The sequence below is a fragment of the Onychostoma macrolepis genome, chromosome 05, assembly GCF_012432095.1.
Source record: "Onychostoma macrolepis isolate SWU-2019 chromosome 05, ASM1243209v1, whole genome shotgun sequence".
Lineage (NCBI taxonomy): Eukaryota > Metazoa > Chordata > Actinopteri > Cypriniformes > Cyprinidae > Onychostoma > Onychostoma macrolepis.
The window spans coordinates 15,461,469-15,473,613 of NC_081159.1; the positions used below are offsets into that span (position 1 = coordinate 15,461,469).

Here is a 12,145-nt window from a genome sequence, read left to right on the forward strand (position 1 = left end):
TAACCATAGCTGCAGGTTTTTCACCGTAAATTTATGTAGGTAAGTAGGTAACACTGTGGGGGACTATTGTTTATTATAACGAACAAAGAACTAGAACAGTGAAGGAAATTCTAGGTCTAATTCTTGCTAGGAAGTGATCCTTTTAAACCATTTGTAAATAATATTTAAAAATATACATATTCACATTTATTTGTATGCCTAATATTGCCTATATGTCACTTTTCAATTCAAAACAGCCATATTTGATAAAAAGTCGAGTAGTTGGCATCACTGGATAACGTTTCTATCGTAAAACAGCTGTTATTAAATCATACCTTGCTCTCTTTCAACGTCAAAACTGACATTTTGCGCAGGAATTCGCACTCTGCTTCTGTAAACCCTGCCTACTTTGATTAGATTGGCCATCTCAATCATTTTACATTGAAGACCAAAGAGGAACACCAGCCTTCAAATGTAAGGTTTTTTGTTATCCATAACTGTGTTGTTATGCATGGGGCTTTAAGTGGGTGTGTCTGGGGAGAGGTCAGCGGGTTAAGATTAAAGATGTCACACTGCTTACGAATGATTGTGTTTGGGTCTGTCTGTGAAGAATAAACAAAACATGGTGTCAGAAGTGGTTCTCTCGTATGGACTGACCGAAAAGTAAGTCCAAGGAGGCAAGAGAAGGGATTATTAAACCCAAACGTGCAAGAGAGAAAGTGGCGAAATTGGAGAGAAATGAAAAGCAGCAAGCTACAAGTGACCAAACAGCGAATGCAAGTGAGCTTCGTGAAAAAAAGAAAACTTCTTGAATTTGCTACTGGAAAACTGAGGTCCGTTGTCTGTGAAGAATAAACAAAACAATAACAACAAACAGAACACTGCACAATGGAGTGCAGCAGAGCGGTGCAAATTTCAAATATTGGTGGTGATAATTAATTTGTAATTACTGGGGTCAGTGTCTATGGTGGTTACAGTTATGCTTTAACCAACAAACCATTCTCTCTTTTTTCAGCAGGGATAATAGTGTCATGGTATTTCAGTAAGTATTTTTGTATATGTATACAATTATGTATTAACTGGTATTCTTTAGAGTAGTCTACCATGTACAGGCCCTTAGAAAAAAATACTACAATTGTTTGTATTATTTCTACAGCAACATTGAACATACTAGGGGTGTCCCCGACTAAGGATTTTCATAGTCGAATCTGAATTTTCCAATCTTGCCGACAGTCGACTGATAGTCCAATCATATGTTTGGGGGCGGGGGGGCAAATTACCAGGAGTCAAGTCAGACATTCGACAGTCATAATTACTGATGTTAACACAAAGGGAAAATGCGTTAGGGACGCCTCGCAGATACAAAAATAATGTTTCATGTTTTGATTAAAAGATAGCATTAAACGTCAGCGAAACCCTAAGAATTCACAACATTTTTTACAATAGTGCTCTCATTATAACATTATGTATATGACAGAAGTTATTAATGTTCTGCATTTCTGTTTTGAGCTGCGCGCGCTTAATGACCAGTAGAATGAAGCATCTGATAGCAGGTTTTTAATCAATGGGATTTAATTCATCATATCTCATATAGAATATGCTTCGTTATTTATACAACATAACGTTATATTACGACTTATAGGCTATCTGCACAAAACGCCCGGAATGCATGAACGTGTCTGTGCGTCTCCTTTTGTGGGCGCTTTCTTCACGCAACAACGTACAGAAACAAGGCAACTAAACTTAAACAGTGTTTTACTATAATAGTGTTCTCATTATAATGTTATGTATATGACAGTCCCAGTCATAGTTATTAATATTCTGCATTGTTGTTCTATGTGAAATCAGACATTTCAGCACCCCCATATAGCCAAAATGATATGATCATAACACCCGCAAATATTCGACTGTGAGATTGGGAGTCGAATCAGGCTCCTCCTATCGAAGCATCGAATCGTCGACTATTCGGGGTCAACCCTAGAAAATACAGCTAGTGTTTTGTTGTTGTTGTTGTTTTGGTGGTATTTGCCACCAGTGGCTTTAAAAAAGAGATTCCTAACAACATTTTATTATTATGACATTTTATTAATAATCATGCAGCAAAAATATTACTACCATGGTATTTTTTTTATAAAGGAGGGAAAATAAAGCAGTGTTTTTAAATAGGTGTAAATAAAACAAAGATTTCAGCTTCTTTACTTAAAAATTTCACATGTAATTCAATGTGTTATTTTTTTAGTTATTTGTGAAATTTAGGCTACTAGCAATTTCAAGAGTGAAAACTGTTTCAAGGTAAATTCTACACAAGTTGTTTTTCAGTGTGTTCTTGTTGCAGATGAGGAGAAAACTTAAAACTAAAGATATGATTGTTTGGAAATTTGACCCTCATAAAAGAAAACCCAAGAGAATGTGATTTTATAGAGGACGTGTATAAAGAAGACGGGAGAAAAGGAAAATTCAAGACAGTAAAATCAGCCAGTGGGCAAGAAAAAATTGTGAGAGTAGGATGATGGAGAGGCAATGTTAGAGAAAGTGAGTTGAGTCACTTCCTTTAAGAAAAGTGAGAATGTTTGCTTTCGGTCACTGAGGAAATGACTGCATGAGAGCTCCTCTCTCTCTCTCTCTCTCTCTCACAAACACACTGAGTTCACAGGCAGATATTAAATTTTTGGCTACACATAGGCATGCAGCTCTAAAATCCACAAAGGACATGCGCAGTTGCTCAAACTCAAAGAATTTTATGCTAAAATACACACATGCACACAGAAAGCAAAACATATAGAAAAAGCAAGCTGTTGTACTCCATGTCACTGCAAACACACAGATATAATGCATTTCAAAATAAACTTTCATTATAAAGTCCTTATAAAGTTTCATTATAAAGGGTTTCACAACAGAAAGAGCTCCCCCCAAAAAAAAAAAAAAACTCTTCTGAACAGTTTTTCAACAAATCTGAAGAAGAATCTGAAGCCTTGTACACTACAAAGAACATTTTGTGAAACGGAAAGGTTCCTCATGGAACCATAGATGCCAACAGAGAAACTTTATTTTTAAGAGCTCTTGCAGCAAGACAACGTAAACCCTGCATGCATGACTAGTTCTATCAATGAAAAACAATGCACGTCAGAATAATCACTATAACAGTCTGATGACACAGAGCAGCAGGATGCGCATTCAGCCCAACAAAGCTTACCCTCAATGTGACATTAAAACCTGCTTACCGCAGCATAGAGAGCAAGGACTGTGGTCTGGAGGCAGGGTGTGGGCTCAAAGAGCAGAGTGGTCCTGACTTACGTCACAGAGACTATAATCACGCCTGAGCGGATACATGAGTCACTTCAGAATCCAGGGAGGAGAGCTCTGGCCAAACATCAACTAAATGTGGGACAGACTTTGGCTGACCGATGTCTCATCGTCTGGGGCAAAACACAGTGGCATTTTTACAATGGAAATCTTTGGTGGTTGAAGAGAGTGATGCGAAATGGTATAGAACAAGACTGACAATAGATACTTAAAGCAGATACCGTGGAAGTTACAATTCTAGACGTTTTTTTATAGTTAGATGTGACAAATTGCACTGGCTGGTGTAAAGCTGATGTTATGTCATGCTGTAGAATTACAAAATTTTAGGGTCAGTAAGATTTTTTCCTTCAAATTAAAACACATTTCTTCAGCAAGGACACACTAAACTCGTTGTCATGTTAATTTATACCTTAAGTTAAATTCCAGCAACAAAGATATAGCTAATCCAAACATTCAAAACACAAACAATACCAGACAAATGAAAGGTAAGCAAAGAGGAACTTGTGCTGGCTTCACGTGAAATCGGAAATTTCCTACTTCCCACTTATAAAGTCATGATTACGAGCTTGTAGCATTCAAGTACTTTGTTGTCGGAAAGAATAAAATGTAGCATCCCATTGGTTGGAAATCACATAAACATTCACAGCGCTAGATATTCAGCTTAATGACGATTCTGGAATTTTGGTCAAATACATGCTTATTTCACTGCTTATAAAACATAAATGATTGTTCATATATAGCCTATAAATACACTACTTTAGCGACAAGACAAAGTGATGTAGTTGTTATGGAAAAAACTAATAAAGAACAGCAGTGGTTGTCCACTCCACAATGTTTAAAGTTTACTCGGAAACTCTGCGTTCGCATCTAATTTCTGATTAGGAAACTCATATTTATGACAATTCTGCTGGCACGTGAAGGCAGCATTAAATACACAGTGATAACAAACTAAAGGGAGAACAGGTGGGCTGATTAATGAGTGTTGATGGTAACGGATAGCTGGCGGCAAAAATAGAACAAAGGAAGCAGGAAAGTGAAGAGAAACAGTAAAAGTCCATGACAATTAATCTAAAATGACAATATGACAGACATTTATAATGTTACAAAGAAATCTATTTCAAATTTTTCCTGAAAAAAAAAAACACTTTTCCTACAAAAATATTAACCTGCAAATCTATTGATTGATAATAATAATTTGAAATGTTTTTTTTTAAGCACCAAATCAGTATGTTAGAATGATTTCTAAAGGGTCATGTGACACTGAAGACTGGAGTAATGGCTGCCAAAAATTCATCTTAGACATCACGGGAATAAATTACATTTGAAAACAGAACATTTTAACATATATTAAATATAGATATAGTTATATCATCTCACAATATTACTGCTTTTACTGAATGGTAGAGCACATAAAAATCTAAATGAATTTATGACTAAATATTAGTAAAGGTTAACTTCCATTATTGATCCTTGATGGAAAGAAATATGCCTTACAAACACACTAATGATAACAGGTGTTATTCTCTTGAAAATTTCCATTTTTCCATTTCAACACAGATTTGTTCAAATTCAAAAAAACAAGTTTCTCTGTTGTTGTACCCTGAGTCAGACTGTCTCACCCCAGCATAACTCGAGTCAACACACAGAAAAGAAAGACTATTCATAAAACTGTAAACAAAGACTATATATATGAATACAGTCAGAGGAAAATATGTCTAATTTCATCCCAGTCAAGAACTCCCTCACAAAATGCCCTACCTTAACTTAATGCCTTTAGGGATTTAGACACGGTCAAGACAATCTGCCTAAGTTCAAAATGATATAAGTGACTTTGAAGTTTGAACGTGGCATGGTTGTTAGTGCCACATGAGCTGATCTGAGTATTTCAGAAACTCCTGATCTGTTGGGATTTGCATGCACAACCATCTCTAGGGTTTACAGAGAATGGCCCGAAAAAAAGAAATTATTGTAAGTGGTAGTTCTGTGAGTTCTGAGCGTCTTGTTGATGCCAGAGGTCAAAGGAGAATGACCAGACTTTGAGCTGATACAACGGCAACAATAATTCAAATAACCACTTGTAACCTTAACACAACTGAGGTATGCAGGAGAGCATCTCTGAACACAAAACACATCAGATGGGCTACAGCAGCAGAAGACCACACCGGGTGCCACTCATGTCAGATAAGAACAGGAAACTAAGGCTACAATTTGCAAAGGCTCACCAAATTTGGACAATAGAAGATTGGAAAAAGTTTCCCTGGTCTGATGAGTCTCGATTTCTGCTGCAAAATTCAGATGATCGGGTCAGAATTTGGCAAAAACATCATGAAGGCATGGATCCATCCTGCCTTGTATCAACAGTTCAGGCTTATAGTGGTATATTTTCTTGACACTCTTTGGGCCCCCTTAGTCATCGCCCATTTCAGTTTTGAATTAAAAAAATAAAAAATAAAATAAGAAATAAAAAGAGGAAAAAGCTGACCCTTAAAAAAAATATATATATTGGGATAGTTCACCAAACAATTACTCACCCTCAAGTTGTTCCATACCTATATAAGTTTCTATCTTCTGTTGAACACAAAAGAATACTGGTAATCGATTATTTGAAAAGTTTTAATTTTAAATGATTATAATACTGTTGGTACATCATTCTGAATATGAGTGAACTTGATTGTTATAGATATTAAGAAGATGATGATTGTGCCCTTCTTAATTAAAGAGTATAATGACAGAAAATCCATATTAAAGGATATGCAAGTAGAGATGTTATAGCAAAAGAAATCTCAGCAGATTTCAATGTTTTCTTATGAAAATTGACCTGTATTGACTTCTTACAATGAAGTATAATTCTGGAGAATGAAAGATTACATTGATCATACCATATATTGAAACTAAACATTACAAACAACTATTTAGAATTTTCCCCTCCATTTGGCTTAAGTGTTGCCGTCCCTTAACTTGTATTACAGCATTACATTTATAAGGTTGCAGACCAGTCCAAAATACTGGTTTAACACTAGAAAACAAGTATGCATCTTTACATGGTATCAAACATTCTGTCCTGCATATTTACTAAGGATGAGGTCTTTTTACACTGAAGATTTGTTGGAGCTAGACAATCAACAATCATATTTGTTGAATCAAATACAGATGGACCACAACCTTCAAACATCTGCAACAACATCTCTAAATTCAACATCACATGTGGGCACAGAAACATACAGAATATTGTAAGAAAGTGAACAGTTTAAATAGTTCAGAGTTATTAAAACACTTGTCATGGATCTTTTTAAGCTCCAGTTTCTGGCTTGAAATTTTTGAGACTAACCTATTTCAAATCACTGTACAGAATATACAAGTCAAATGTACAAAATGGCATTTCATGAGATATATATAAAAAAAAAAAGTGAGAAAGAGAGAGAGCGAGAGAAAGATGTTTTCACAAAACCACACAGTTTGACACCATGGCCACAACAGAAACAGTGTCTCCATCTTTGGAGGAGAACCAACCATAAAATCATCTTGGCAGTAACAGCCTTTCCCTCATATATTCAGTAGAGGGCAGCACTTTTAAAGTTTACTTGATTTCTGTGCTGGCTCATTATACCTCAACCTTCATTCTTCAAAACAATCTGCATATTAATACATAGCTAAGTTGGATATGTAAATACATTTTTACAGATGAGTCAGCTGAATTAACCCTGGCAGTCACAATTCTAAATCTTTGGATCAGCACCCTGTGAGATACTCTTCACCTTGAATACAACACCCTCCAAACACTCTTAAATCTAATGATGCACTCAACAAACATCCAGAATAAACTGAATGAATATTCTGCAGCTTGCAAACACCCACCGATAAAAAGGTGAAGAACCCAATTTAAAACAATACTACAGCTATTGATGCACATCTGTGTGTGAGCCTGTGCGATAAAACCACAGTTAAGGCTTTAATGTGTTCATAGTAGCTCTTTCTCTAAGAGGGCACATTAAAATGATTATCACACCAATGACAACACCCATAACATGTGAGTAACAGACATGATACCCTGTTAGTCCCACTGGAGCGTCAACAGCCCCTACACTAAAATACAGTACACAGAGACAAAAAAAAAAAAAAAAGGTCTGCATGTCCTGGTCTATATAATGTGACATCTGAGATGTCATGAGATATAACATGTACTTGAAGTAAGTGGATATTTGAGTCATCATGATAATTTTACATAACCATATTGTTAAATAACGAGCTTGTTGTTATAGGTTTTAAAGTCGGTCTCTACAAGAAAGTGTTGCCACATACATTGTTTTTTTGTAAGTCCAGGACAAGATGTAACCTTTGTTGTATAGTCATCGCCCCATTTCGGTTTTGAATAAAAAAAAATAAAATAAAAAAAAGCTCTCTCTTAAAAACAAAATGTTGCGATAGTTCACGCAAAAATTAAAATTCTTGTAATCATTATTCACCCTCAAGTTATTCCATACCTGTATGAGTTTCCTTGTTCTGCTGAACACAAAACAATGTTGGTAACCAAGCAGTATTTTTTTCCATGCTATGGAAGTCTGTGGCTTCCAGAAACTGTTTTTTTCCCCCACATTCTTCAAAATATTATCTTGTGTCTAACAGAAGAAAGATACTCGTACAGCTTTGGAAAATTTTGAGGGTGAGTAAATGACGACAGAATTTTCATTTTTAGGTGAACTATCCAGTTTACCCAGTCAGTTTTGTTTATTTTTTCATGAAAAGACTAAAATGTTTATTTTCTTTATTTGTAACTCTGTGACTAAACACAGTCTACCACAGGCTCGCCTTCATTCCCTTCCTCTTCCCCCCACATCCCGAACCTCATATCCTCATCATCTATGGATCCTCCATCTCCCTCTCCCAAACCAGCCATTCCAATTGCTTCATCTGCTCCAGGCTCACCCTGATGGGCACGGAGGTGCTTCCTCAGACTAGCTGGATCTTTAAAGCCTCTGTGGCAAAGTGGGCAGCAACATGGCCGCTCTCCCGTGTGTATGCGCTGGTGGTGTTTCAGATGCTGCAGACGGCTGAGCCTTTTCCCGCAGATGGTGCACACATATGGTTTTTCACCAGTGTGTGTGCGGCGGTGCTTTCGCAGGCCATCGAGATGACGAAATTGCGTTCCGCAGTCAGAGCAGGAATATGGTTTCTCACCCGTGTGGATGCGAAGGTGAGTCTTAAGGGCCCCGGACTCGCGGAAACGGCGGCCACAGACGGTGCACGGATACGGTTTCTCTCCCGTGTGGATCCTCAGGTGCTTTTTCAAACTAGAGATCAGACGGAAAGTCTTGCCACACTCCAGACACAAGTGAGGACGTTCCCCAGGTGCCTCTCCCATCAGCTCAGAGATGGAGCGCCGTATGGGCTCTTCTGGCGATGAGCCGCCCACCCCTGGGCTCCTGCTTGTGCTCATACCCAAACCAGGAGCATCCCTCTGGGCTGACCTAAGTCCAGAGGTTCCTTGTGATGGTGAACTACTGGAAGAGGGTCCATTGTGAGGCCTGGACAGGGGCGGTGGTGTAGGCTTGGATTGGTGATGGTGTGAACGCGGCCCTCCTTCTTCCTCAACCACGTGGACGTATGCCAGATCACACACACTCTGTGCCGAGTGCTCAGCCTCTGTGGATGCCTCTCTTCCCCGCACACACACCTGTCCAGAGGTAGGAACCTGCTCCTCTTTAACAGAGAAGCCAGTGTGTGAGGGAGGGTTTTGGGGTCTGGCGTGTGCGAGTCTTCTGCTGTCATCCACCATCTCACCTGTGACACATCACACATTTATACGCAGGTAGAAAAGGTCTATGAGAATTGTCAACTTTGGCATGACAACTTCACAATTTGCAAAACTGTTTGCTCATTGTACTTCATAAGAATATTAGATATATCTTGCATATAATGTGATATCTGTAATTTTCACAGACAAAATGATTATAATGCTAAACGCCAGACAGTTCACCTTTATTATAGGTATTTATAGCTGCAAACTACCAATTATCAAACTGTTAAACAGAGTCAACCAAAAGCTGTCTTTTCCAAAATGTTCAGTTAAGAATAGCAGATGTTGTGCGCATTAAAGATAGACATTTTTTTTCAATATCTTAAAGTGCCCCTATTATGGGTTATGAAAGGTTCATATTTTGGTTGACATGCATGCAAGGTCAAAAAATACTTTCATTTTCTTATAATATGCATTTATTTTTACCTTATTTGCTCAACGATTCGCTCAGTGATTAATTTTTCCAAACCCCTCCTTTGCATGATGCTAATCTGCGGTGATTGGTCCGATTGGTCGATTTCATTTAAAGCAGTGCTGCTTTGTGTACAGCCGTTACCAGGGAAACAGCTATTTTTAACGCTCCAAAAGCTGCACCTAGTTGCAATAAGTGGGCGGGCAATATGCTAATGTTTCCTGTTGACATCAACATGAAACAGCTTATGATTCGTTTTAAAAACGACTTGTTTCAATGATTCAGAGTCGACTCTTTCTTTTGAGAGACAATAACTTTATACACGGTAGGATGTTTTCATTCACTTAGAGCTGCGTTACACGCTGCATGAAAGGTAATTTTCAAAAATCCATAATAGGGGCACTTTAACAGTAACAACAGCAATAAAATGGATTGTCGGTTCTTCATATTGTCTCGAAACATTTATGAATACCAGTGAAGAGCTAATAACCTTATTACTTTTAACAGTTGTTATTTTAAAATATTCATGCATTTTGTGATTTTATTATTTGAGATTTACAGTTAGGCTATTAATTGTGTCAAAAACAGAGAAATATTGGTATGCTTATCAGACACACAAGCATAAAATAATCAGAATAAGCTGTAAAACATGAATAACTGTAGATCTCTAAACTAGAGAATACAAGAATAAACCAATATTAAACTTTTTCAGGTTATGGTTGATAATCAATAAATGGATGACATTAAAAGAATTCTATTCATAATATTTAATATTAAAATATAAAATCAAATCATTTGAAAAGCTACAATTTAGACATTAAAATTCAGAAAAGAAAAACTGTCATTTTGAGAATTTTTAATTATTAATATTCAATTTCTAGTTTGTAGAATTATAGATTATTAATATTAGTTAAATAAAATGAAAAACGTGACTAAGAGAGAAAGAGAGAGAGAGAGAGAGAGAAAGAGATGTATGCACAATTAAATATCCACAGATATTTAAAAATCTAGTATATCGGCAGATAACCGATATGGAACCAATATACTGTGCATCTCTATTCTAATTCACTCAGTGTTGTTGCCACTCTGTCTAATGCCTAGATGCTTCTGTGTTAGCACATCAACATTCACATTACTTTTCTGTGTTGTCTTACCAGGTCGGTTCATTTCTGAACAGATGTTAGAGGAATGGACGTTTATAGGGTCATAAAAGCTGTTCGTCACCGTCCCATCCGCCTGAATGGAGAGGTGGCAGCTCTTGAATTCCTCCCTGGAGTCAAAGCCGTGTATGGCATCACCCAGAGCGCCACTCAACTCGGGTTCAGCTCCGGTAAAGCAGCGCGGATCGGGCTCGGGCGCACTCCGATGAGTCAAGCGGCTCGAGTTTACGGGTCCAGCCGTGGCGTAGATGTGAGGACCCGGCATGGGCGGGTTCCCAAAGGGACCCTGAAGCTGGTCGATTAATTTCTGTGCGCTACACAGACACTCCTGTAACGTCTTGAGCTCTCTCTCTGAGACTTCGAGTCGAACCTTAAGCTTCTCGTTCTCTTGCTCTTTGGTCATCAGCTCCCGCTGGGTTTCGGACAGCACCGCCACGATCTCGCCCAGAAGGGTGTCCACCGCCGCGGACAGAGTGGACCGGATGGTCGGTCCGAGGCGCGTTCTGAGTGTGGAGATGGACAGGTTTTTGTCCCGGACTGTGTTTTGCATGCACTCATCCTTCTCTCCCTTATGGGATGAGTTGATTATAGTTTGTTTACGGTGAGAAGCACTCGCTGATGAGCTGTTTGTTGCTGTTGGTACCGACACTGGGTTGATTCTGCCCGCCCCGCTTTCACCGTTGTTGCGCTTCGAGTTCATAGCGAATTCTTCTGTTGTGCATACAAACGAAGAGGAAACCTATATTATTATTTATCGCTGTGATATATTAATGTTATATAAAAGGAAACGGTCATCTTCTGGAGTCTCGCTGCGACAGTATTTCTTAATCACTCTGAAATGAAAAACTAGAGATGAGCCAGATGAGCTACTATAGCATTGCCATTAGCAAACTAGCCCACACTTTCCTCTTGCTAATGGAGCTTTTCGCTGACTTGGTTTTGGTGAAAGCTCGACAAATAACCGCTCTGAATGCTCACGACGATACTGTTGTTAACCTGCATTAATGTAGTAATCGCTTTTTCGCTACGAGCCAGAGCAAGAGCAAGAGCCAGAGCCTTCATTCCACAGTACAAACGCAGGGGGTCAATCCTGACTTTTGATTGGTCAAAGATGTGGTCGCGGCTTAATGACATCCTTTCGCGTAAACAAAGCGCATATAAATGACGATTTTTCAGAACGAAAAACGGATTAACGTTCATTAGTGTTTAGTCATTGGTCATGTCGTACACAAAATTCTAGTTTACACATCAAACATTAGCTGATGCAAAATAATGTATTTAACAATTGATTAAATATCAATTGTAACAAACCATTAAAATGAAATATGAAAGTCAAGCTAGCCAAGATTAACTTTGATGTTTGTTTAACGTGAAATTTAAATTAGCTATAAAAAAAGTTTAAAGGTTTGTCATGTCTTACAGACAAAAATACTGTCAGATAGACAAAAGAAAGACCTAGACCAGTGGTTCTCCACTCCCCTTTAGGTGGTCTCAGAA

General features: G+C 38.0%; 1 protein-coding gene across 1 annotated transcript; it reads right to left on the minus strand.

The window, feature by feature from the left end:
• Nucleotides 1-7,129: 7,129 nt before the first annotated feature.
• On the minus strand, nt 7,130-11,882 carry si:ch1073-224n8.1 (B-cell CLL/lymphoma 6 member B protein). Its single transcript, XM_058777550.1, has 2 exons — nt 10,643-11,882; nt 7,130-9,060 (listed from the first exon to the last, which is right to left on the minus strand). The coding sequence occupies exons 1-2, from the start codon at nt 11,346-11,348 to the stop codon at nt 8,063-8,065; spliced, it is 1,704 nt and encodes a 567-aa protein (XP_058633533.1). The 5' UTR covers nt 11,349-11,882; the 3' UTR covers nt 7,130-8,062.
• Nucleotides 11,883-12,145: the final 263 nt, after the last annotated feature.